This window comes from Balearica regulorum, chromosome 2 (assembly GCF_011004875.1).
Source record: "Balearica regulorum gibbericeps isolate bBalReg1 chromosome 2, bBalReg1.pri, whole genome shotgun sequence".
Lineage (NCBI taxonomy): Eukaryota > Metazoa > Chordata > Aves > Gruiformes > Gruidae > Balearica > Balearica regulorum.
In genome coordinates, this window is record NC_046185.1 from 97,567,546 (window position 1) to 97,595,262 (window position 27,717).

Consider the following 27,717-nt stretch of genomic DNA (forward strand, 5'->3'; position numbering starts at 1 on the left):
CCCGGCCCCTTTTGGTTTTGCCTGGGAACCCCCCACGCCCGTGTCCGCGCCCGCCCGCCCTGCCGCGGGGACGTGGGCCGGCGGCGGTGCCAGCGCGCCCCGCCAGGTGGCGCTGTGGCGCCTCGGGAGCGCCGGGGCCGGGGCTGCCCCCCCCGCTCCCCCCCCCCCCCGCTCCCCCCCCCCCCCCCCGCCCTCTGGCAATTAAACAATAATGTAATTATTGTAATAGTAATCAGAATGTCAGAACCTTCGATGCAGCGAAAGTGTTGAATTTTGGTCCGTTTTTCTGAGGTGCGAGAGCCCGGCGGTAGCGATACCCCACTTTAAAGTGGGTTTGTTCCCTTAGGAAGGCACGCTCCCAAAATCGTCCTCCTCTGTCAGCATCTGGAGAAGCCTGATGGAAACAAATGCCTAAGCGTGGAGCTCCTCTCCCTATATACACCTGCCCTCGTTTCCCGCTCGGGCACGCCGAACCCTGCTGCGGCCGTGCCACGGTGCGCGTAGCTGTCACGTAACCACATAGCTCTGACTCCGGAGCTGAGACTGTTCTCATGATTTTGGGGGTTCCCACCGCTGGCCAAGGTGATTCGTGGGCCCGGACAGGAACAACCCGAGTCCTTGCAAAGCTCCGGGTGAGAGCTCCACCAGCGAGGCCGGGAGGCGTGCTGCCCGCTCGGTTGCCTCTGCCGTGGGAACGGTGACCTCCGAGCCGGTAAGGCAGGCGTCTGGAGACGTCACACCTCTCTGCAATACAGCGTTTGTAAACTGGGGGCCTGAACTCCGCAGACGGACCCTTTCCCCACGTGCATACGTACCGTGCATCGCGCCCGTCCGCTGTGTCAGAGCCAGGGGATGCTGCTACCGGAGCTTTTGATCCTGATGTAGAAGAAAAGCAGCAGATGGAAAAAACGGTGTTTCCAAACACAGGCAGAAGCGGCGGTGTGTTGTAGCAGGGGAACTCTTAGTAGACTAAGTGACAAACCTGTCTTTCACCTGCCAGCTGGCGATGGCATCGTTGCTAGGTGGTTTCACACCACAAACCTGAATGAATGTCTCAAAACGAAAAGCAGGTGCGTGTTGGTGTATGTAGGTTTCTGTCTCTTCTCCTCGAGGAACGTAGCCCTTAGAGCAAAACCAGATTGTCCTACATACTCAAAGGAGGTGGTTCTGCTTGTCTCAGGTGTATAAAAAGGCATTATTTTCTTATACATGTGCTGCTCTCTGGTTACTGAGGGAAATTACCTTCTCAAAGTGAAAGGACCTTGAAGGCTTGCTAAATGTTTTGAGTGTGTTTCATAGCAGGTGACATTGGAAAACCAAGTATTATTATTAAATTTAATAGCTCTGACCTATTATTGGGCTATATCCTAGAGGTTTTACTCAAATGCATGTTTTCAAACACGAATGTGCAGAAGTTAAACTGAAGTGTATTGACTTTAAACACCTTAGGTATTAGGCTTGCTTTTCAGAAATGTTGAACTCCTTGCAGGGTGGGACCTCTAGAGACCTTAAAAAGGCAAAAATTTCACTTTAGGAGCTTTTGACTACTGGTCACAAGGTCTGGCCTATTGTAATCGTATTTGGGTTTTACCTGCCGGTTTTTCCAAATAGTTAGTTCAATCACAAACTTCTTAGCTGTAAGCAGTAACTTTAGTTCAAAGCAGAACTTGATATTGGGGTTATTCCTATGAATCTACATAGCCAACAGCCTCTTCCTCTGAGGTAACCAGATAATCAGTCAGGTTACATATTAACAAAAATTATTATGAACCCATATATGAACACAATGATTTTCTTCCAATATTTACTGAATAACTTGCCTGGGAAATGGGTCTTAGTTTGGCTCTCATGGTTGATTCTAAAGCCTCCTCTTACCAATACCCCTGAGACTCTCTGGTTAATTTTGTGGCACAAAATATTTAATTATGTGCTCTGCCAAGTGAATACAAGGTCTCAAATTGAATTTCAGCCTCCCTGGGCAACTATTTTAGATGCTTTGGTAGAATGTAAATGCATATTTTTGGTATGCCAGATCCCCAGCCCCATATCCATGAAAGTAAATCTTCAGTAGTTCCACCGAAGGCTTGGAACAATCCTAAGTTATGTTTTTGAGGTCAAATTGTGACCCTGAAGCTCTGGCAGAGACCCAAACCAAGAAATCTGTGTGGGAAATTGGGGAGGGAATAAATTAGCACTTGCCTATGCTTTTTTTGTGGGAGTAAACTGTTACAAAGGTGTGAGCTAAGATGAGAGCTCCTGATCGTGGTGGATGTTGCTTTCCAGCTGTTTCTGCTGGAAATAGCTTGCTCTGTGTGTGTATGGGATAGGTCCTTATTTTCTGATGGTGCTCTGTCTCAAATAACAACTTTTACTTCCCCTGACTGTCCACATCCCCCTTACTCCCTTCCAGAGGAAAAAAAAAATCACTTAATCTTGTAAAAAGAAAGTCCAGGGCTAGGTTCTAGTTTGGGATTATTTTTTTTTCTCTGGTGAATTTAAACCTTAATTTTTCTCTCCACCAAACAAAAGTGGCAGGTCTAAATAGTATTAGGTAATTGTGGTTGTCATACTGCACATTGTACTGTGGAAAAAATTAATTATTGTTTTTTTTTTTTCGCCTGAGGGTTTAAGCAGCGGTCCCTCAGTGTGACTGGGAGCGTGTCATTTTCCTCCCGATTGAGACTGTGCGTACCATCGAGCAGCATGAAAGGATTCCTGTGCAGCTGCACTGGGTGAGTGGGCGGGCATCTCATTCAGTAATAACATCTAATTTATACACCCATGAAAATCTACAGCTATAAATAAACAGTTCTGACTGACTTTGCATACTTAACTCGAAATAAAATGAGAGAGAAACAGGGTGGAAAGAGAAATCTAGTGTAAATGTTGTAAAGGACGGATCCTTACGCAGTGTACCTCAGTACAGCCTTTTTAGAAATCACAGGGAAAATGTCGTTTTGTGATCAACGATGTAAGCTCTCTTCCTTACAGGGCTTCAGGCTCACAGGAGCAAAGCAAACCCAAGATCCCAGCAGTCATGTTTGGGAACAGGCGTTCCTGATCCCTTTCCCAAAGCGCATGACTCACATCCAGCCTCTCTGTGCAGGACGTAGCAGAGAAAAGTGCCTTAAAAAGAAAAAAAAAAAACAACCACCCCATCCGCAATTATCCTCGATGCCCTGTAGCCCAGCAGGACAGTCACCGTGCCGGATCCCGCAGGTAATCCTGGCGCGAGCGGGAGCCAGGGGCGAGATCTGCCACCAGCTCCCCGGCTGGACGCGGAAAGAACAGCCCTTCCGTCTCAGGGCCCAGGCTTTGTTCTGAGTTTCTGACATTTAAGCTCTTTGCACTGAACTACCAGTACAAAATAAAATAATAATAAAATTTAAAAAAAGACAGAGAGAAAAATACCTAGCAAACCTGTCCAGGGAGTCTCCTGAACTTTCTCCTCTTTGTAGTTCCCTTTGAGGTTGGTTGGTTGGTTTGGTTTTTTTTTTTTTCTGTCCGCCTCTCTGAAATATTTCCTTTGACCAGCATCTTTCAGCTGAATTCTTTCCATGTTCTTCTTAACTTCAACAGGAAAGGAGGCGTGTGTGTGTGTGTGCGCACGCGTATGTAATTGCTTACATTCCCCTTGCAAAGTTAGCTGGAGCAAATTATCTAGATAAGCTGGGAATCATTGAATGTGCGCATGTCTTTCATTGAGTTAACTTAGTTTACAGTCTAGCCCTGGTATGTTAACTTCCTAGACTAGAATTTTATCAGGTGCTTAGCATGTGAGAACAACCTTATGTATACACGGGTTTTTTTATTTTTATTTTTTTTATTGCTCACAGGCAGCTTACAATGCGTTTCGTTTTCACTAAGCTCCAGCAGCATTCAAAAGATGAAAATAACACCCTGGTGAACTGCGTGCGCAGTAGCTCTAAGCTAGGGGTTTTGGCAATGAAGATGGAGTCAGGCATTTAAGTGCTGCAGCTAGTTTCAAATCCTCATTTAAACGCAACGCTAATAACAGAGATCCTTCTTTTTCACGTTGACCATTAAGGAACGCTTGCGCTACTGTCGGTTTTGCCTGTTTATTGGAGTTTGCAAAGCAGATCTCCAGTGTTTGAGATGTTAACAAGATGTTGAGGCTAATAACAGAAATCAACTATATTGAGCAAGATTAGTAAACATGTGAATGGAGTGTAATTATATGGCAGGCAGCTTTATGTTAAACAGTGCTTTAAATTAACATGCTTTCTGTCAAAGCAATCATGCAGTCAGTATAATTAGGTTACTTTCGCTGCAAGATTAACTGAAACCAAGAAAAAGGAAGAAAGTGTCGCGTTCAGGATTCCTGTTAAAATGGAGGGGAGATATTTTGCATATTAATATTCCAGAATGCTTCTCATTAGAAGAACTTGGCTTCATGCTGAACTTTCTGAGCAGACATTCCTAATTACAGTCCTTGTTAGCCCAATTTGTTATCTATCTAGCTTGGAAGTCACAGCACTGTTAAAATTATCCCTCCTCTTAATTTTTTCCAGACTTGATGAAGGGCAAACCAAACAAGAGCTGGCTTGCATTCACAGGTCTTTTACAGAGTGGTGCCAAGCTCATGAGGGAGTTCATTTACCAGTGACGAGTTTTAACCGTGGACACATCCTCACGTACATTGTGCAAGAGATGAGAAATCTGTGTAAACAGATGAACACAATTTTCTTACTCATAGCAGTTGCAGAGTTATCATGTAGGAGGCAAACATTTCATATTTTCTACCAGTTTTCCGTATGCCTGATGACATAATGGCTTCACCAGAAGCTGCAATGCATTGGAGAAAGGATTTATCACAGCTGCATTTATTTTCCTCTACTTCGTGGCTTCAGCATTCATGGAGAGATTGTTTGGCCAGAGGAGGAGGATTCACTTGCCTTTCCGCCTGTAGTCCAGTACTACTATCGAATCTCCTGTTCAGAGGCAGAGGAGAAGAGATTATTGGGGGTAAAAAAAAAAAAGGCACGACAGAGAAGTCCTCTCACAGATCAAGCACGCTGTCAGGAGGAGGATGTGAACCTGGCTCCAGCCTCCCAACATCCCTGGGGAACCGAACCCATCTGGGTGTGGGAGTAAGCTACGAGTGCGTGGCTTGGAGCAGCTGCTGATGCCAAAGTGCTGCAGAAGTTGAATGAGCCTGGGATGTCCCTAGCAAGTAAGGGATTACTCCACTGCTGAGGAATGATTTGAAATCTACCGCGGTCCACATCCCTTGAAAATAATGGTGCTTTGCTAGTGGCGGGGGGGGGGGGGGGGAAGTATCTGCTGTCAAACAAGCCTAGCTTGGTGGAAAAATATGTGCAAAGCTTTAAAAATAAAGCTCGTCTGAAAAGGCAGCAGATGGTTAATCCTGCAGCTAAGATACCTGGAGCAACCTCATGTGTCTGGCCAGGATGGCAGAGGACCTACCAAAGACCCACAGCTTTCTGAAGTACCAGCTACAGACCAGATGTGCTACCGTTGGACACCAAGTGTGGCAATAACCAAATATATTTGGCTACCCTTTTCTAAAGCACTGTATCAGCCTCTCTCCTTCCCTGTTGATGATCATTTACTCACAGGGAACCTCTTTTAAAGGTGCTTCGCTTGTCCATAGACCTCAGAGGCTCTGAAACACTAATTGTTGCATTTTATTTATCTCCAGCCTGCATAGCATTTGGCAATTGACCTGATGTGGAACAAAATCCTGGTGTTTCTTCCTTTCCAAATGATCTTGTAAGTATTTTGTGCTGATCAAATAAATATTTTAAAGGTGGGGAAGAAAAAATTCCACACAAAAAATAAAAATAAAATTAAAAAATTAGCCTATTAGGTCAGGGACAGCATATTAGCAAGCACCTGTTAATGTCTGGCCTCCAGTGATGAAATCGTAAGCCCTGGGTTGCCAGAGCTTCTGATCCTGTCTCCCTCCAGTGGATCATCAGATAAACTCGTCAGCAAGAGTAGGGCGTGCAACAGATGGTGCAGGTTTCCTTTAAATAGCTAGACTCTTGTTCCTGAGGGGTAATCTGCAGCTTGGGGGGAGTGACAAATATGAAGGATATAAATACGCCATCACAGGTTTGTGGCACAACTAGGATGAATGGATGAGACGGAAGTAAATATTTGTATCTACTTTGCAAACTCTGGGCTGTAAATCCTCTTAAATTTGAGTTCCATTTGTCACTAGCAACATAGTGAAATTGTAGATATAAACATTATTCGTTCACTGAAAGAAATAGATATAACCTGGACTCTTATTCTTTGTTCTTAAAGGCATGATAGAACAAATGAAGATATCTTCTAGAAAGGAGGCTCAGTTCAAGTATCCCTCCCGGACACTGAAGAAGCAAGAGGGCTGTAATAACCAAGGGTGGAACCCGTGTCTGGATCCACAATTACCTGCAGAACATGAGCAGTTTAACACTCGTACAAAAATGGCTGTGCATAAGCCTGTACCAGTACGGTGGCAGAATGACTTTGTACCCCGCACAGATGCCCTTTGCATCCCTTCATGTCCCACTCTGGTTTCTGCAGTCTCAACAGCTGCTCAGGAGGATGAGAGCATCGAGAATGCAATCATATTACAGTATTGCTTCGTACCGCACAGATTCACGCGCTGGCACATAGGCTGGGTGTCCCAGTCGCTGCGTACAGGGCATTAAGGGAGCTTGGTTTCGCAAGCACGTAAATGCAAAGATAAAACCCAGGGAAAACAATCGGTTCCTAAGACATGCTATATGCTTCTGTAAAATGCATTTCATGTGAAAGTACTTAATAAAAAAAGAAGAAAAATGTTAAAGAAGATTGCCTTCTAACTTTAGCTCAGCTGTAGGCGAATATGTTTTAGCAATGTCTTTGCAAGGTACTCAAGAGCTTGTAGAAGATCTGGAGGGGCACATCCATCCATGCCCTGGGCACAAGGAAGTTACGCCACCGTAAGTTTCCTCTTTTTCCTGACAGCAGTGGTTCTTATTCTTGCTGTATTGCCGTATTCCTTGCTTGACAATATCTTTACTGCTGGCTTTGTTCCCCCGGTGTTCCTCAGCCAGCTGCTGGCCAAAGCTTTCACTTCTGGAGCGCAGTGAGCGTCCAGGCATGGGTCTGTTGGAGCTGCTGCTGACAGCCAGCCTCCCTTTCTGCCCCGTGTCTCTCCCAAAGGACAGTCCCACCACCAGCGGGGCGGGGGGGTCAGCGAGCATTTCTCTCGACTTGGCAGAGGCTTTGTGGCTGTAAAATCTCGCGAGTGGTTTGCCCAGTGTCCCTCAGCAGGCGTTTCAATCACTGGTGGAGCAGGTAGCTGCTGCTAGCTATAGCTCCCACCTGCATTTCAAAGTATTGAAATGAAGCAGCTGCTGAATGTTGTTTGGGGCTTTTTTTTTTTTTTTCAGGTCTGCTAGATGGAAGACAAATGAATCTGCTGCATCTTCAAATGCTGGTGCCAGAGAAGAGACCTCAGCTGAAATGTTGCTCTCTCTGATGTGGAGAACTTTGATCTGAAATTCTCCTGAGGATCTGGTTGTCTCACCAGAAGCAGAACCCGAGGGAAAACTGCTTGCCTTTTATTTTTTAAGGATTCCAGTTTGGTCAAAGTAATGTGAGATCAGTTGCCTGCATGATGTTTTCTACCCATTGGGAACGGGAGAAGCTATCACACGGTTCATCTTTGGTGCTCGGACCCTGCAGCCAAATTCTTGGCTGAGGTAAATTTATGTCAGTAAAAGAATCAGCCCATTGTTTCCAATTATCCTCTTTGGAGTTTCTGTATTGCTCAACATTGTCTAGTACTCTAGAAACTCTGGGATTTAAAACAAACAAACAAACAAAAGTCATTACTGGTACTATTTTCTGTGCCTCTCAGGCTGTGCAGCTGGGTTGCCTTAGTTACCACCAATCCAACTGTGCAAGGGGAGGGAGAGGCACATGAGAGATAATACATTTTTAAAACCTCCAATACTGTATGAAACAGTTTGTCTATAAATAGTAAAACAGATTTAGGGTCTGGCATCTTTTGGTTGTTCTGAAAAGGAAAAACAAGGTTATATTATTTGACAGCTTGGGTTATCCAGCTCTCAGAAATGATACTGCATCTTTTTGGTCAAGCACAGGATGTAGCTTTAAAAATTACTTGCTCAGAGCTGAAAGCTGCCATCCATGGACTTTGGAATAATTTGAAGCTAAATGCACCTTTAAGGGTGAAAAAGAGTAAGTTTTTACATAGCCAGTTTTAGAAAAAGTGATAGTGGCCTGAAGGTATAAAGGAACACGGAAGAGAGCCCATATGAAGCATGGTGAGCTGTGGGACAAGCTTCATTTGCAGCCTACAGCCTGCCACGGGATGTAAGCCCAGAAGGAAACCAGGCTTGCCACCCTCGTGGAGCCATTTGTTAAATCACTTCTTGCACCTTCGGATAAACACAACTTATCTGGGCACAAATTCAGCAAGCTTCCTTCCTTCAAGTTGGGAAGGGAAGAAAAAGTAGCAGCTGCCCCGGATCCTTTCCCTTTGGGGCGATGCCTGGTCGCAGCAGCCCAGGCAGGGCTCTGCCTTGGCAGATGCCACCAGCCTCAGGTCTAATTGCTCGGTGGCTAGAGCTGTTATCGGAGAAGGTGCTTCCAGGTGTGCCTACAGGAACCTAGAGAACAATTGCATTACTCTGTAACTCAAACCGTGCCTTTGGGGGATTGAGAAGGAAGCAAAAGAGAGGGCAGAAGTGCCCTTCCGTGTACCCTTTCTTTTGGAGGAGGGAGGAGGTAGGAAGGGTGGAGGGTACAGAGAGATGAAGAAGTCTGTCCTCTACCACCACAGATTGTTTTGCCTTGTATGTGGGGTTTTTTTTTTCCTGCAGGGTTATTTTAACTGCATCATCTCCCTTATTGTGATGAGAAGGTGAGACAGGAAAGGGTAGGATGAAAAAAAAAAAAAAAGTACATGGAGCCATTTTTGCTGTGAGAAGAAAGGTATGTTGGAATTGCGGCTTCATTCGGTTTGCAGCTGTTTTTACTCTGGCAATGCAGAGCCAAAGATTTGTCTCGGTCAGGAACATATTAAGACTCTGGCACACTGTAATTTGGAATAGCTTCCCTCTGGCTGTGTTTCAATGCTTATTGGGATCTTATTATCAATACCAGCTTAAGGAAGTCCTGCCCTTCTCTTGGGTGGACGCAGCTGGGAAATGGATTGGGGAAAATGATCCTAGTTGAAAATAACCCCTGCTTGCAAGAAACGCGTGTGCGGTGAATAGGAAAAAGTGGGGGAGGTGGGCAGGAGCTTATTGAGAAGTTATTGCTGCCAAAGCCCCCGTATTATCGAACCGCAGCCTCAGATACCGCAGAGCGGCCAGCTGTTGGGGTGCAGCGCACAGCTGCTTTTATCGGTGTACAGCAAACCCAGGGAACGCTGCCAGTCCTGGAGGTGAAAAGCTGAGGATGCACGTGAAGTAAGAAGGGTTTGCACAAATATGGGGAACTTGCAACGCAGGGGGAGTGTCCTGTATGTGGGTGAAAACACCGTGTAATTGTTAATGCCGTGATTTTGTGGCTCCTTCGAAAAACATCAAGTGTCCATGGAGAGGCAGACCCACCGCACACAGGGGGCCTCCATGGATTGCAAGAGGATACCAGACATCATTGGAGGATATCGTGTATGCCGTGTTTATATATATTCTTTGAAGTTACATTCATGCCATCACAACTGGGGGTGCTTTTCAGCCTTTCTTCGTGCACAGAAAACAAAGTTGGGTGCTTGCCCCAGTTTCTTAGAAATCACTTGAATTAACATCTCTTTAAATGAGTGTATTTAGTCAGCTGTTCAAAATGCGTCTGATTTTTGCAGTTAATTTGATCTTTGCTTGGCAAGACCTTTTGTCCTATCAATTAACAACTTGGAAATCAAATTATTGTAATTCTGATTATCTCCAACATATGCATCAGGCATACTCTAGGTATGAAATTACCAATACATACTCAGTGATGAAAAAATATGATACCTAGATGAATCAGATATCAGATCTCATATAAAGACCTATATACTGTCTTGTAGTGATGATGCAGTCTTTGATTAGTAATAGTTAACTATTTACATGATGCCTCTTAAACCAGAGCTAGCGCATAAAAGGCTGCAGATCTGTTTTCATTTACCAGCAGTCCTCATCTTGTACCGTGTTTATGCAAGAATAGAATTCAGCCAAAATTTCCAAACATGGACATGTAGAGCAAGCATCTTATTTGCAGAGGTATCAAGTGGTGAAGTTGGTTATTCAGCACATTTGAAAGCCTGTCTGCTGCTTTTAGGTAGCTGAGTACGGATGGTGAGAGACTAGCTACAGACACTCTACTTTGGCTTGACAGGCATGTGAGACTTCACAAAATGGATCAGGCATCAAATGTTCCCTGAGAACAGAGGGAGGTTGTCTTATTTATTTTCAGAGGTGTTTTTGCAGCATTTTCTCTTTCATCAGAAAGCTAGCTTAAGAAATTGCAAATGTTCACACATTTGTCCTAAATAAAATACACACGTTTTCCTGACAGAAACACTTTCATCCTCAAAAACTTAATCTTGAATGAAAGAGAGAGGAAACCAGAAGGGAAAATAATAATAACAATTACAATAATATCCCATGCCAAACCCTCAAAGCTGCTTCATCAGTTCGTTCGTTCTTCTACCTGTTGAATGTGTCCTCCTAAACTATTTTTTTTTTCCTAACTGCCCATTTGTCCAAGGAAGCTGCCTTTCATTTTCTTTAAATCACTATTGATTATACCACTACTGAAGCAGAAGGGAGATGTTCTCAACAGTTTGTAAAACTTTCTGAAGTGGTGTTCCACCGATGGAGCTGCTGCGATGCTTTCACTTGGAAACACTAATGCCTTCCTATACATTTTCAGTGACTAGTACCCTCCCCTAGTCGGACAAACACCACGTGATGCAGATGTAAGAGTTTTAGCCAGAGAGATTTGGCTTCTCTGGACCCTTGCTTGAGAAGGATTTCAAAATCCAGTTGTTATGCTGGTGAGAGGTGCTTTCTCAAGACACATTAGGGAAACCTGGCCCAGCCTTTTATCTGGTAGGGCTGGGATTCTTGCTCTGATTTGTTCTCTGTTTATTAGTAACCACTTAGGACCTGGCAATCTCTATCAGACACCCAAATGCCACCCTCCACCCACCAGTGTACAAGGGCCCCCTCCTCCCTGCCTGCCTAGGCAATCACAATAATTCATTTTAGATAAACTTTTTTGTCTCATATGGATAGAAGTGAAAAACAAAACTTAGACTGACCCCATATCATACGGTTGAGGAACTCCCCGAAGTTGTAGAAAGAGACGATGATGGCAAGGCTACCGGCAAAAAAGGCTACTAGCCCAGCTGGGCTGAACAAAGCGAAGAGAGGATACACCCACTCTCCCGTTACAGAATAAATCCACAGGACCCTAGGCAAGGAGAGAAATGACCTTCGGTTAGGACCGTTCAATTAGAAGAACCACTTCATGATTTCTAACTCCTGAAGGGCCAAGTTATCAAAACAATCTTGATACAGAGGAAATTAGCTCAGCTGTTGACACATCTCCTCGGCATTTGGGCTATTTGCTGTGAAGCACACTTGAGCTGCTGCTAAATTAGATGGTTTTCAGCACAGGTTGAAATGCACGCAATGTTCTGCTGGATTGCTGGTGGCATTGGTTATCAACCGCAGTAGAATAACAGTAAAATATTAAAATGCTCAGAAATAGGGATGTGCACTTGGCTATACTCAGTGAAGCTTATTCAAATAAGCTCTCACATATGCGTTTGCTCTTTAGTTACAAGAGATTTTTTTCAGCCCCTATCCAGTTCTTCAGGTTCTGCGGGGACAGAAAGTGCTGGTCCCCACCGTCCCTGTCCTGCTGCTGTCGACCACTATTTTTGGAGTAGAAAGAAGTTTTCAGGAGGCAAGAGGGCAAGGGGAATTCTCCATCACTTTTTCTCTTGGCCTACAAGAGGGAGGAGAGGAGGAGCAGGTAGGTAGGAAACAGTGGTGTAGCTGCTTTGCTCCTTTGTTCCAGAACCATTTGCAAAGCAGTGTTTGGGAACGGGAAAGAAGAGAAAGGCAGATGATGATGATGATTATGTCAGCTTTATAGGGCTTCTTTTCTCCTACTTAAGCCCTCTCTTTCTGCCTTTTTCTTCTCTCAGAAATGTCTTGTAGTGGCTATCAGTTCACTGGTATTATTTTCATTGTTTACAGCTAGTAAGAGTGGCTGGTAGCAAATACCTGGACTTAATATAAAAATGGTCTTTATATATTAAATGTAGGGGGGGAAAAACCATATTTATGGATAAAATTATATATATTTTCATTAACTACATAAAGAATATTAAAAAAATAGGTCAGGTTTCCAGTGATTGTTATGAGGATGTGCCATGGATGGGCAGCACTTCCCTAAAAAGAACCTTTGGGTCCAAGGAGTCCTAAAAGTTTTAATTCTTCATTAAAAAAGAATGCATCTGAGGGGTTTGCCATACTTTCCACCACAAGTGTTAACATGGGAATGCAATCTTGCTCTCTCTGAAGGCACCCAGCCTGCCACCTTGCACTGAGCCTCAAAGAGAAGTGACAAACAGTCTGCCCCACCAGCCTGAGATTGTGTCATGAAGCTGAGGAATGGGAGAGTGCTAAGAAAAAAAAAAAAAAAAAAAAGAAAAAAAATCAGAAAAGATTATTTTTCATTTCTCTAATTAGAGCAGAAAGGGGTAGGGCATGAAAAAAGGAGAGGGTTTACCGTGCCTGTGAAGAGGCATTCATTAATCCCCGCCTAAGGGGTAGATTGGCCAAATGGGGGCGTTGGTAGTGGAGGTGTTGGGGCTGAGCACAGGAACGTTAAATGTAGAGACTCATTTTCATGATTTAAGATAGGTTCTTTCATCAAACAATTACTTAGCCGTAAAACAGCTGTAGTAGTTTAAAATGACAAAAATTTAAAAAGCCTGCACAAAGGGCCACAGAGAAGCTGAGGAGAAATCCTGAAGGCTGGGTGCTAACAGGAGCCTATGCAAGTGTCAGCAAGCATTCTTCACTGCGTACGGCTACTATTTTTTTTATGTGTCTGGAACAGTAAAACAGAGGACAACTGTCTGTATTTTATACAATGAGGAACTAGACTATCTTGATCCAATTTGGCCAGCTGACGTGCCTGATGTGAAGCACTTCAGCCCATATTTTTGAACCTAAACAAATGACTATGCAGAAGCGCTAAAGTGCTTTCAGCTTTCTGACTTGGTGGGAGCTGTGTGTTGCCAGTTTTTTTTATCTTGGGGCATACTTCCAGATTCCTGAGCTTGCTTAATTTGATCACAGAACAGTTGACAGTTTTTGGTTTTAGGTTTTGGGGGGTTTTTGGTTGTTTTTTTGTTTTGTTTTTTTGGTTTTTTTTAAATTTTTATTTTCCCCCTAGGGATTTCATAAAATGTATCCCACAACTTGCAAATGCATATTGCTCATTTATCATGGGTAATCACCTGCTAAATATACATGCAGGATGCAGGGGCTTATTATTCTGAAGATTTCATTTCATTAGACTTCAATTTTTACCAAGATTTTACCTTGGATATCAGTGAGTGAGTCAGAAGCAGACAATGTCCAGAATTATGGGGAGGATAGTTTGAGGTAAGAGCCAAAGTTGCCAAACTGCTATAGAATAGAGAACAGCAAAGAGATACCAGTGATGTGCTGTCATAGTACAGCTGGATGCAACTGGGGGATTTATCCCGTCCTCTCATTATCTGTCCATTAATGTTAATGGGACCACCGCATTCACTGAAGGGAAAAAAAGGTATATCTCGGGAATTATTAAATGGGAAGATCCAGAAAGGAGGAAAGAACATATTGGCCACATATGAGCTTCCTAAGACTGTGGTTAGTTCAAAATTAAAAGGTTGTGAACTGAAAATTAACATGCAGTGAAAGAAAAATATTTTGATTCCTAACAGAGGTGGAACATGGACATGTTACAAGAAAGCCATCAGTCTCTAGATTTAATTTGGTTTGCGGTTTTTTTGTATTTTAGTTTTGTATACAGAGTGCAACCTATAATGATTTATATTCCCTTGCAAAGGTAGTTTGAACTTTTCTCCAAAACACATGCAAAATTATGAAGATTAAGATTTCTTTTACACTGATCTATTACCACTGAAATGGGAAAGAGCATTCTACTGTTATTTCCTTTTCAATATTTAAAGTTTAAAATGCCAATTCTAAAATTTATATATTCTACACTGTTTTCAGTGTGATGACTCCAGGAGTAAGGCATTACTTAACGCAACCAGGAGATGCAAGATCCATCCTTGCAAGAACTAACAAGCCTAAGGGTTCTCGTAGCCCTGGTGTCCTGCAACTGAAAGCCACCTTTCCTTTTTCAACACGATGGGTGTCCAAAGCTGTAGGAAGCCCCGCTCAGAGGCAGGACCCTCGTGCAAGGCGTCGCCGGCCACTCGGTTTCTCGCTGCCTTGCAGGGACCAGTCAGTTCTCAGCCCATCGACACCGGGGAACGGGAAGCATGGTGATGGCAGTGGCAGTTCAAGGACAGGCTTTTATGAAGGACTTTGTGTTGCTTGTGAAACGTAAGGTGCCCAAATGGGGGTACTAAATCACCAGGTTGCAGCACCGACGGTAAAATGCATGCACGCGTTAAAATGTCAGTGCACGGGCTAAAAAATTTTTCTGTTAGTTGAAAGCTGTTGTCTGTGGTTGCAGGGAACCAAGACAAGGAGGCAAAAAGAAAACAGACAGGAGGTGCCTTGCTGCCTCAGGAGGAGAGAAAGAAACAGTAATGAAATCCTAATATCATTTATCCAGTTATCAGGGCCCTGGGACACGGGACAAGTGCTCTAAGGGACCACCTTCCACTCAGGACCCTGGTGGCACCATGCAACATCAATGTAAAGAAGATATCGTGAGGCCTCGAATGTGGTGATCCTCATCCTTTGATGGAGATCGAGGCCCTGGCATGAGCTGTGTCTCCTGTGGGGTGAAATTGCTCAGGTGACAGGGGCTTTAGGGGAAAGCATGGCACATGTGACTGCCGTAGTCACCCAGAAAGCCATCTGGTCTCAAAGGCAGTAAAAACCAAATGCTGTCAGAAGACAAGCAAAACAAAGCTGGTGTTAAGCAACTGGGTGAACCAGAACATAGAAAACGAATTTAGGAAGCCGTCATTGTAATCCTATTAGGCTCTGGGCTGGATTAGGATAAATGGTTCGTAACTTAGTTACATAATGTAGCAGTGAAGTCCATTGCTTCCACAGCCACTCTGATGGCTTTTCAAGTCACAACAGCGTTTCATCTGTGCAGTTTATTTTCTACTCCAGATTTTCGTTCAGTGGGCTGACACTGTCAGCTCTAGCTGATAGTGAGAACTGGTGGGTAGGAATGGGAAGGATGGGTTCCTTCACAGTCCCAGTTACTTCTCAGAAAGCTTTGCATGAGGACGAGTCCACTGACCAGTTGTTCTGTACCCTCCACCCCAGGGCCCAGGTGTTTCTTGAGCTCTGGAAAGTGTCTGATAATCACAGCATACCCTGAATGTATATGGACCTGCTCCCAAGCTAAGTCTCAACATAAGGCATCCTCAAAGTGGTCTGAAGTGTTGGCAGCTGCCCATAGCTAAGATGGAGTGGGCAGCGTCTCCAGACCCCAGCACGGCAGCTGGGATGCGATGAGCAGGAGCGGATGCAAAGCCAGCTCCAGGGGTGCGTAACACCCACAGGAGGCGGGTGGAGGGCTATGGGAGGAGGGGGGGGGGCCTGGGTGAGGTACAATTCATTCTCTTAGGATCACCCTCCAACTGACTGGAGATCAACTGTGGCACATTGCTGGACACGAAGGCGGTGTCCACTGGTGGAGTGGGAGGTGGTAGTGGGGCAGATGCCTCCTTGCTACCCGTCAGTTTGCACCTGGCTCTGAGTATCATTTTCTGTCTCAAGTTTCTAACCCCAGTCATGTGTCCCTGCCAAATACCAAACTGAGTTTTACTCCTGTTTTGCTCCTGTGACCCTCAGACCTTTGAGGTTTGGTGGTTTTGCAGTGAGCAAGACAGCAAACAGAGGTAAACTTGATGGTACTGGTAGAAATGAAAGGAGAACTCTAGCCCAGCAGAAATAACTCAAAGTACTCCAGAGTTTATGGCAATTTATTTGCCTCTCTATAAGAGGCCCTAGAAGAGCAAGAGATACCATGTGTGGTCTCAGGAGCTGTATCGTGTTTGAAGAAATCTACTCTGCCTCTGTCTGGAAATAGTTTTCATGGGTCTCAGCTGAAGTTTAAATAACTTCTCCCCAGAACAGACTGCTGTCTCCCACGTGCCTGGGAGAGACCTTAATCTAAGTATGGAGTTTGACCTTGTTTTATGAAGTAGATCACTTTAAGAAAATGTTTTAAAATATGTAATTCTTACCAACTGATATACAGAAAAGCGACAAATCCTAATAGGATCAATCCCTTCTTTTTCGCTGGGTAACGGTGCGGCGTGGCAAGGATTTCCAGGACAGCAAATGGCAACACAGCCGTGTGCTGCGGAGAAAAGAGAGCCTGTCACTGACCGGTCACAGTGCTTTGCCTTTGGTCGTTGCTGATCACAAAGCTCAAGAGCCTGCCCACCCATGAGCAAAGGCTTATTTAACAATAAATACGGAATGTAATTGTATACAAATGCATATACTTTTTTTTTTCTTTTTTTTTTTTAATAGTGACAGAGTACCCCTGCAGTAATGAGAACAGAAATTTTCTTGTTAGCATGCTGTAAAAAGTACTGGAATGGAGGCCACCATTCAAATGATCTGCATTGCTTTATAACAGGTGAGCTTTCCTTTTCCTTTTTATAATGCAATAAATTTTTTGGTAATTCTCGTTAGAGTACAAAAGATATTGAATTCTATTGTTATATGTGTTTGAGGATGACAAAAGTCTCCTCTTTGAACTCTTTAAGCAACTGCTGAATTGTCTTCATGTTTTCTTCAGGTTATTATTGTATTTTATATATTGTTATTTACTCCAGTACAAATGTAGTGTGTTGTGCTTCTCTTTGTAAACTGGAAAACATGGTGGTAAACATACAGGGGACCTCAGTTAGCTGCGATTCAGGATGATGAAGGAACTTCAAATAAGCTTAAGCTTAGAGTTAGCTTGCTGGAGTAGCTTTTTTTTTTTCTTTTTTCTTTTTTTTTTTTTTTTTGGTCCAAGAGTTTGAATTGAAACAGCTTCAGTTTCAAGGGCTTTTATGATGACAACTGTCTGGACATGAAGGATTTTCAGCACAGGGCAGGCAGCTTGGTGGCACCGACTGTTTTGTGGTGGGGAGGTGCCTCCAGGAGGGATTCTCATCACCTGTGCACCCGCGGGGAGGTTGGGAGCATGGCAGAACTCCTCCTGGGCTCACAATGCAGGGCTCTTGGGGTGCCAAAGCCTTATCTTGCTGGCTGATTTGTGGCAACTTCAGAAAATAATTTGTTGGGGTGAAATTTCCTCACTAGGACTTTTCTAATATTCCCTGTGCAAGCAAACGGTAGTTTTAAGTTGCAATACCTAGGACAGAAAGCCTAAACAATGCTGGGGAACAACACAGCAAAAGCAGTCAATGAGGTGCAGCGGGAGAAAACCATAGCAACAACTGCAGCTGACAAGTTGGTTAAATGCCTAACAATTAAGCAAATAGACTCACAGGTAAAGGGGGAAGGGGGAAAGAGGGAGAAAGGTAGACTGACTTAAAAAAAAAGAAGAAAAAAAAAGAAAAAATAAGAAAGAAAAAAACCCACTAAACTTCATGATTTTTTTTTCGCCCCTAAAGGCACAACCTGCTGGGTGTATGGTGTAAAGCTTCCTCTTGCCCAAAGGAATTGGTTCTGGTACCTTCAATGCACACATTTTGTCAGAAGCTGTTCTGAGTATCTGGTACGGCAGTACGCATCAAAGTTTTACTGACACGTATTTATAGTATGAGCTGCCCCAAAGACATGTTAAATTCTTTAAATGCACATTGAACTACATCCAACATGCATTAAAACATTCTCTACCTGGTTGTTTAAGAGGCAGACATCCATTTTTGTCTGCCGCTGCCAAGTGACAGCTCACTGGAAGCTACATGTCCTCATTCAGCCCCCCCACCCCCCCAGCGCACCCCCAGGAGTTGCTATTCATACCTGGCTGTTCTACTACCAAAATAACCCTTCCATCTCAGTTATCATTTTTCAGAAGAAGGAGATAGAAAAGATTTATTTGATGTTCCAGTTCCTCTCACTCGTTGGCACTGAGATTTTTCTCTGTTCTGTTTCACAGAGATACTCTTCAGCTCTACAGCCTGCTTGGTTGATATCAGAGGTCTAGTTGTATCAGTACAAGTGATTCCTGGATTAATTTAATGAGGAAAAAAGTGTTCGGTGCACACAGTTTTCATATATAATCCATGTAAATGTTTTCTAGTCAGAAATCTGTGTTAAGCTGCTTTTAGAATACTTTAAAAAAAAAAAAGTTTATTTTTCCATAGATGGTCTATAGTTTGTCTTTGAATAAAAACAAAATGCCTGTGCAAGACAGCAATGATAGTAAACTTGTGCTTTGTCCTCACTATCAGGTTTCAACCTTTCACAGTGGATTTGTCCATTATGCAAAGTGGATATAGGTCCTGGTTTTCATCTGACATCCAATGGGCTACAAAATTCCTTTAGGATACATGAAATGTCCTTGCTAGTCAACTAATTTAAACACTTTTAACAACTATAAGCTGGTTGTTCAAGCTGTATTATTGCTGTGGTGAGGGATTGTGAGGGATTTAGTAGGAGCGACCTGCTGAAATAATTCTTTGTTGAAGTGAACAGTTTTTAGGTGGGGGTTATTGTATATACTTATTTCTTTAGTTTGGGGCTTTTTGTTCTCAGAGTGTTAAATAAATACAAGTCAGCAGTCTGATGCTGCTTTAATAGAAAAAGTGTGTGGCGCACTGGGATGGTATTAACAGGAATATTGTGTATAGGAAAGACATGGAAAGTATCTATTCTGCTCTGCTTGAATAGATGAGGTTTTGGCTGCCAGTCTGTCTCTGATTTAGGACACTCCATTTTGAAAGGTGCAGATAATTTGAAGTATGTCCAGAAAAGGACAGCACAAAGAGCACAAAAGTATGAGCAGGAAAGCAGTCCAAAGGCAGGAATAATTTAGAACAGACTAGACTATTTCAGTTGGAAGGGACCTACAGCAATCATCCAGTCCAACTGCCTGATCACTTCAGGGCTTCCCAAAAGATAAAGCATGGTATTGAGGGTGTTGTCCAAATGCCTCTTAAACACTGACAGGCTTGGGGCATTGACCACCTCTCTAGGAAGCCTCTTCCAGGGCTTGACCATCTTCTCGGTAAAGAAATGTTTCCTCACGTCCAGTCTGAACCTCCCCTGGTGCAGCTTTGAACCATTTCCGTGCATCCTGCCACTGGACCCCAGGGAGAAGAGCTCAGCACCTCCCTCTGCACTTCCCCTCCTCAGGAAGCTGGAGAGAGCAACGAGGCCACCCCTCAGCCTCCTTCTCTCCAAACTAGACAAGCCCAAAGTCCTCAGCCACTCCTCCTTCCAGCCCTGTCACCAGCTTTGTTGCCCTCCTTTGGCACATTTAAGGACCTTCACATCCTTCTTAAATGGTGGGGCCCAGAACTGCACACAGTTCTCCAGGTGAGGCCACACCAAGGCTGAATACAGCGAGACAATCACCTCTTTTGACCAGCTGGTTACGCTGTGTTTGATGCACCCCAGGACGGGGTTTGCCCTCCTGGCTGCCAGGGCACACTGCTGGCTCATACTGAGCTGCTGCTGATCAGCACCCCCACACCCCTTTCTGCAGGGCTGCTCTCCAGTCACTCCTCTCCCAATTTATACTTGTGTCCAGTGTCACTCCATCCCAGGTGCAGAATCTGGCATTTGTTCTTGTTCAATGTCATGCTATTGCTGATTGCCCAATGCTCCCATCTATTTAGATCCCTCTGCAAGGCTTCTTGTCCCTCGAGAGAGTCAACAGCAGCTCCCAGTTTGGTATCATCAGAAAACTTGCTAACAGTGCATTCAACTCCTGCATCCACATCATTGATAATGTGGCCCTAGAACTGAGCTCTGAAGAACACCGCTGGTGACCAGTGACCAGCCAGATGCAGCCCCATTCACTACAACCCTTTGAGCTCTGCCCTTCAGCCAGTTCTTCACACAGCATGCTGTCTACCTGTTCATCCCACAGCTGGACAACTTGTCCAGAAGGATGCTGTGAGGTACAGTATCAAAAACTTTACTAAAATCCAGAAAAACACATCCTCTGCCTTCCCTTCATCCACTAGGCAGGTGGCCTTATCATAGAAGGGTATCAAATTAATTAAACAGGACTTTGCCTTTGTGAACTCATGTTGACTGTGCCTGATGATTGCATTATTCTTTAAAGGCCTTTCAGTACTACCCAGTATGATCTTCTCCATAATTTTGCCAGCTACTGAGGTTAGACTAACCATTCTGTAGTTTCCCGGGTCTTCCTTCAGTCCCTTCTTGTAAATTGGAATAACATTGGCCAGCATTCTGTCAGCAGGGACCTCCCTGGACTCCCAAGACCTTTGGCAGATGATCGAGAGGGGTCCTGCCATAACATCCGCTAGCTCCTTCAGTACTCTGGGATGAATCCCATCAGGCCCCATGGACTTGTGAACATTCAGCTGATACAGCTGGTCCCTTACTATTGCAGTGTCCACAAACGGAAAGTCACTGTTCCCACACTCATGGTCCTTCAACTCAAGGGACTGGGCAGCCCCTGAAAATCATGTGTTGTTGCATCTACAGAGAAAAAGAAAATGAGAGAGGTTTCAAAGGCTTGAGAGGTTGATACGACAATGACTGTAATGGGTGAGTTCTCCCTGTCTATTGTGGGTAGGACCAAGGGCGATTGCCTCAGTTTTCCTCAAGAGAGATTTAGCTTTATACTGGGAAATCTGTTGCAAGGGCAAGTAGGGAAGTGAGCACCTAGGGGAGCTGGGCAAGCCCTTTACAGGAGAAGCTAGGCAAGAAGTTGAGTGATTCTGCCAAGCACTCTCTGGCCGTCTCTGACCCAGCCTCCATTTTCCTCTGACTCAACGAGCTGAACCAGCTACCAAGGGCCGTGAAGACTCCAGAGCTGGTGCAAGTGTATGCGTCCAGAAGCAGAGGATGAAAGCATGGAGAAATGGGGGCTCTCTTCTTCTGATGGAAGCAAGGTATCATGACTAAGACCACCAATGTTTCCACTCGCTTAGCCAACTTCTCTTTCTCAGTTCATACATCTTTGTGCCGCCTAACGGTACATGGATCCTACAGAAAAGGGGGAAGAGGAGAGAAAAGCAGAGCTTTGCATCTCACTTACAATTGCTCATTTGCCTCACGGAAGTGAGCAGCACCGTGCTGGATGATGGCTGGAGGCACCCTGCAGCAGCACTTTAACAACGTGAGGATGGCATGATGCGGTCACAGGGAGCAACAAGATGGGGGTGGTGAGGGGGGGACCACTACTCTAACACATGCGTTGATATTGTGGATGAGTAGGAAACTGGTAGTGGTTCTGAAAGGCAGTTGGGAGCTCTTCTTTTTATTCTGCATTGACTTAGAAAACTCTGATTTGCTTAACTAGTCATTTTTTGGTGGGCTCTTCCTGTTATGGAGGAGTTAGGGAAAATACTCAGGGGACCATAAATCAAAAGAAGCTTGAAAGTCACTGGCAAAGCTGAAAATTTGGCTGTTTTTAGAAAGAACCAAGAGTTTAGTGGAAGGGGTAGGTTTAAATGTCTGCTCTGCCTGACTTGCAGGGGCTTGAAGCCAAGCTTCCCACTCCCTGGAAGAGTGTTTCCACCTCCAAGAACAACGAAAGCATTCAGGAGTGGGGCTATCTGCCTCGTGTTTTGTGAACAGGTTCCTAAAACTGTTGGATCTATCCTGATTTAGAAAAAGAAGAAAAGATTTAAAAGCAAGAAAAAAAAAAACAACCAAATTTGTTGTGGCATAGGAAAGCTGCTTTCCTCTCAAGTCCAGTGATGACACTGGCACATGACTTAAAATGCGTGCTGTGTCTTCTGTACGAATAACTGTATCTTCTAAAAAATATTTTGCTATATATTAATCCAATGTTATTTATTAAAAGATTATTAGCCTTTTCCTAGTTAGAGAGAATCTCTGTATATATTAACTAGACATGCTTTTTGTAGGGCCATTTAAACTTGCCATGAAAATGGCTTCTTGAGACAGATTTCTACAACAGCTCTCAGCTACCTTATACACCCCCAGGCTGAAATTTTTTTGGTTCAGCATTTTTTCCTTTGTAGCTATAAAGCTTCTTTTTTCTTCCCCCCACTTCTTTCTCATGTACACATACACCCCAGGCCAAATAAACACATGGGAAATTTTTCCCTTGCACTTCTCCTATCATCCCAGAATCTGCCAGTGACTTCATGTATTTCTACCATGCCCAGTTTGTCCGTTAATGGTAAAATAATGGTGGAATTTCTACGGAATAACCGAGCATGTTTACAAGAGCAGATGCATATTTATACAGCAGACACCAGAGGAATGTGTGGTGGGCTACGGGGTGCAAAGCCTGCCCTTTGCCTACGACACACAGTTGGCTTGCCAAATGATTTCCCTCTCACAGCTGATAGACATTGACTTTGGCAGCATTGTTAGTGATAGACTGTATGCATCATGGTTAATCATATCTGCTGAAAGGCTTTAAAGACTCCTCATATCCTTCTCAGGAAAAAAAAAAAAAAAAATGTATTTTCTCATTTGAGTTATTTTTACCATAGGTCTCTAGTGCATGGTCATTAAATATACTTTCAACCCTGTTTAGCTGAGCTTTATATCCTTAAACTGACGTATGTCTGAAGAGTGCGGTATTTCTATGGGGCCAAATTCAAATATACAGGTTTGCCTCTTGTTTAAAGAAAACTTAATAATTAAGCTCAGATTGACACTGATCAAAACATTGGCAAAAATTGCTGGAAACAGTGACTCATTTTTTTATTTCAATTAACAGTTTCTCATTTTCACATATAAACAGTGAAACTGTCAAAAATAATTATCACAGAGGGAGGAGGAAACCCTATTTCAATCCAAGGTAAGGAAAATGGGCTAAAACAATAGCTGTATGTACTGATCAGGCTATCAATGAACCGAATTGAATCAGAGAGCTTTTTTTTCCTTTTGGCAGGGATCCTGTTAGTACTTATTTTTATGTTCTTTGAAATATTAATATATTTACTTGTCTAATAAACTCTGTGGAGGAAAGCTTTCAGCTTACAAATTTTGTAAGGACAGAAGTATTTTAAATGCCCTTTTTTAAATTTATTTGTACAGTGGAAAGATAAAAGTTATGGGACTTTCAAAACTATCAGAGACATTTTGTTAACTAATCACACTTATAATCTGAATTGTGATTCCAAACGTTTGATTTAAAAATCTTCTCTGGCTCTTTTTAGCACTTACTACGATTTTTAACTTGGGTTTGGTTTCTTTGCTTTTTTTCCTGACAAACTCAGGTGAATCTGAACTAGTTATAAAATTGCAAAATTCTTTCTGTTGCTTATAAACTCTGGCATCTGAATGGAGGGGGAAGAAAGTTTCTTAAATGTAGGCTGAACTTTATCTGAAACATTGGCATGTTAACTCATCTCCTGTGGAGAAGAATGAAATTATAAAATTCTGCTGCTGCTTTATTTTTTGTTTCCCTCTCTGTGTTGTATGTTTCCCAGGATACATTTCAGGTTCATGAGTTTAAACTGAGATAAATAGTCCTCTCTGGATATTATTTCCACTGTTTGGTAAGACCATATGGAATTTTTACTTCCCATATTTCGAGTAATTTTTCTATTTATTCAATGTTATGTCCTCCTTTTGCTGTTGAGAATATAAGTAAAAGCAAGTTTCCTGGGGCTGAGTAGACAGGGTTGGGTAGAGTTTGTGTTCAGCTGCGGGCTCCAGCCTAGGCTGAGCTTTAAGCCCATGAATAACCTCCCCAGGGTTTCTGAGATCACTCGTACGCCTGACGAGTGCGTCGCAGTTTGACTCGGTCTGACCCTGTTTGACTCCAGAGCGAAGAAAATGATGCCTCAGTTGACCATAGCTGTTTGTTGCTAATTCATCTGCATTTACATACCCTCCGTGTCTGCTTTCCATTAACATGCGAGACTTTAGCGGGGAATTTTTCACAAACAGTTACCGTGGGCCAAACTAAACTCCACTGGGTACAGTTGGACACCATCAAGCGCTTTTGAAAAACTGCCCGTGTTTCTCCTTTCAGACAAATTCCCCGCAGAGCTCGTGTGCTGACAACCACTCGTGGCCGATACTCAAGCTTGTATCTTCTCCGTCGGTACGTGACTGCAAAGAAAAAGTAAAAATCCACTTCGGTGCTGTCTTATGAGGCTCATGAAGCTGGTGTTCATTGGTTGACCCCTGAGGTGTTTATTCAGTTATTCAGCTCTGTGCTGGGAAATCTCTTCTTGTCTATGGAAATTTCCTTGGGTTGGATGCTTTCCTAAACCATTATAGCCTGTGTTATCTAAGCATAATAAAACTAAAAGGTTTCCTGTCACCATAACCTCTATTTAGTTTTACACTCCTCGTAATTTTCTGAATTTCTGTATGCCCTCTCCTTTCTTGGCTTCATTTTGGAACAAATTCCCTCTTATGATTCATTTTGCTATGATACTGCCTTCATTCAAATGCCTCCTTTAAAATTTTCTTTTGTAATCTGTCCTTATACATTTTTCTTCCTCTTTTAACCTCTCTTTGTTTTTCAGGGTGGGAGGGGCTTAAGCATTATTGTTCATTTTATTTCTTTAACTAGTACATTGCCATATTTAGTTAAATAAGTAATTCCCTCTTAGAGTTACTACCTGTCTTTTATATTCTCAGCCACCAGTGCATTTTCAGGGAACCACAGATTTATTTTATGGATGGAGCGGGAGGCACAAGGAGTCCTGTTACTGAGCAGGTGTGGTGACAAATTAGTCAGGAAGCTATTGCTCAGTTTAACTCCAGCAGCACTCCTCTCTGAGCTGTCAGCTGCTCTCTGTTTCTGCTCTTCCCGGGTCCGTTCATGCTCATCTGAAAAGCAACATTTTATTTTTGCTTGTTTTTTCTGAGACATATAGGTAGTTTGGGAGCGTTATTGTGAAAAATGGATGGAACTTCAGACCAATTGTATGATCAAAGGTAAAAGAGCTTCAGAGATAACATTTCCTGCAAGCACGCATGCATTTTTTGGAAATAAGGCCCTGGCTGAATATCCTATTGCTTACTAGCAAATGTTTTGTCTCCGTGTCAATGCCAGAATTTTAATTGCATTTCTCCCTGACATTAGATACCTAGTCTAAGAAATTGATGTTGCACTGCAGCTGGAAGCTGACATGAGACTGAAGTGACACGTCCTTCGCTGTGGAATATTTGTCTCCAGCTGTTCCTTCATGGGGTAGGTTACGGAGACTGCACCTGTGCACGCTGGGGTAGCAGCAGCCCGGGAGGATTCCCTGCCACAACATTTGTCTGTGAAACACATACTTTTTCCCTGAGGAAATGGGCTTATGTCAACAAAAATGGAAACTTGAAAAAAAAAAAAAAAAAGGTAGTGCTGCGAAAAGCTAAGCATCTTTGCTCCTAAATGTGTGGGGTGATTAATTTCACGTGCCATATCCCTCACACACACATTCTTCTTCTTTGCCAAAAGCTGAATATAATTGGAAGCCTATGAATGTCCATAGCTGCCAAACAGCTTAAAATTGAGACACTGTGAAATACAAACAAATTTAAATGTTTCTCTCTTGTGTAATTATGCAAGAATTATGAAGTATTAAATACCAAATGCAAGGAGAATCGTTTGAGATGGTCAAAGATGAACCTGAGATGGTTCTTGTGTACACAGGTGGAGCAGGAGTCCAGTTAGAGTGGCCTGGACCAGCAGGTTCTGCTCCAGTCATTGATTTTGCACCCCCTTGGTTGGTTAGTGTTGCAGCAGCTTCCTAAAATAGCTGTAGGAAGATATAATCCTTCACATAGATGTCCTCGCATAAGTGTAAGAGTAATTTGTATTCTTATAACTTGTTTTCTTTTCCAGGTGGAAGTAAATCATGCTGATCAAAAAATAACATTTCTGTTGATGTAGTTGTGTCCAGACTAGAGAGGTAATGGTTTAGCTAGGTGGGTATAACACAAGCAGCTTGTAGTTATCAAGAAGCTCCAAGATGAGAGGGGACATGGTGAGTCTTGCTGCCATTCTCATTGTCAGGGTATGGTGGCTTGCTTCAGTTTACATGATCTTCAGAACATGCACAGTTCATAACTGTGTGTCAGTAAAATGCCTAGGATGCTAAAATGATTATTTTTGTCAAGGTGAGAGGGTAACATGGCTACAGAATAAATTGGGAAAAGAAATGGCTAAACTAAACTTAGCACAACCTGAAAATAAAGAAAATTGTGCTTTTTACAAGAAAATTTACATTTTAGAAGAACTGTTCCTTACAGACCGAGATCATGAACCTCCTTTACAAAAAGGCAATTGTACCATTACAATTTTTGTAGGCATCTGGCCAATGTTGACGTGTTTCTTTTCTTTTGTAATAGATTAAAACGTTTTTGACTGATCACTTCTGACTACCATTGCCCCTTTTTGTTTAGCATTCAATTCTGTCAGGCCCTTCAAAATGTACTATTCCCCTATACTGCCATTAAGTTGAATAATAGATGCGTATGATTTAATCCAAGCTGTCCCCAGCAGTTAGTCGCCTTCTGGAGAGTATCCAGATGTTGCTTGAAAAGAGATGACTGGGAAAGAAATAAACAATTTCACATGATGAATTGGCCAGTGTATCTTTTGTCTCAGCCATCTTCCACTTCAAAAATCTTATTCAAATACAATAGTTGTGCTTGAGACATAAGTAGTTTGTTTGGTTTTTTTCATCCATGAAGCTCAAAGCTTTGTATAGGGATGGTAAAACACAATTATCTCAAACAAATAGAAGTGGAGGCTGCTGAGGCACAGCCCTTGGGTTAAACTCAGTAGAAAAGCAAAGAGAGAAGCCCAGGTAGTCTGGACTATTTGGCCTCCTTCAAATATTAGCAAGATTCCTTTCTGCATTAGCTATTCTTTCTTCAAAACAGAAAATGTTTCAGCTCAGAGTGCAAAAACATGCCTAAAATGTAATGCTCTCTGCATAGCTCTGGGCTACCAGGTGGGCAATGACACTTTCCTACTGTAAGAGCAGTAAATGTGAGAAAAATAAATGGCTAGTTCATTTTTGCAAGAAAGGTGCTGCAGCATCACTGCAAACTCAAGGAGCTTGGTATTCCTGAAGTGTTTTTGCATGATCTTTTTTTTAGGTTCACTCTTCAGTTACATAACATATGCTTTCCCTATTTACAGCGTTAAAATAGACTGAGATTAAAGAAAAAAAAATACTCCCACTGCAAATGATATGGCACTGACGTATACTACTGATACACTGATGTCTTTTTTCCACCAACGCCAGTGAGATGCTGCCTCAATCTGCCATGAAATGTCTGTAATCTCAGGGCCATAAAGTATAGCAATGTGCAAGGAAATGAACCCAAAGAAAAAGCGTCTGCTTGGCAATCAGAACTTGGACATAGTCCCTTAAAGTGTCAGTAGCTCCCTGGATCTTCCTAGTGT

The 27,717-nt window shown here is 43.1% G+C and overlaps 1 protein-coding gene and 1 long non-coding RNA gene across 4 annotated transcripts in view; one reads left to right on the forward strand and one right to left on the reverse strand.

Annotated features, from left to right (window-relative positions):
* Positions 1–2,614: 2,614 nt before the first annotated feature.
* On the forward strand, positions 2,615–26,748 carry LOC142600454 (uncharacterized). Of its 2 annotated transcripts, none has more exons than XR_012833943.1 (6): positions 2,615–2,732; positions 4,872–5,754; positions 6,295–6,956; positions 7,410–7,721; positions 8,868–8,979; positions 24,331–26,748. It is a non-coding gene; the product is annotated as an uncharacterized LOC142600454 (long non-coding RNA). The 2 variants fall into 2 exon arrangements; XR_012833942.1 differs by lacking the exon at positions 2,615–2,732 and adding an exon at positions 3,188–3,219 and having other exon boundaries at positions 4,533–5,754.
* Positions 4,819–27,717, reverse strand: part of ADTRP (androgen dependent TFPI regulating protein) — a 35,201-nt gene continuing 12,302 nt past the window's right edge. For both annotated transcript variants that reach the window (XM_010300572.2, XM_075745021.1), the window contains 3 exons: positions 16,448–16,563; positions 11,297–11,448; positions 4,819–4,952 (listed from right to left, as the gene is read on the reverse strand). In XM_010300572.2, coding sequence (XP_010298874.2) covers positions 4,909–4,952; positions 11,297–11,448; positions 16,448–16,563 — 312 coding nt within the window. In that variant the 3' untranslated portion in view covers positions 4,819–4,908. The remainder of the gene's footprint in view (positions 4,953–11,296; positions 11,449–16,447; positions 16,564–27,717) is intronic.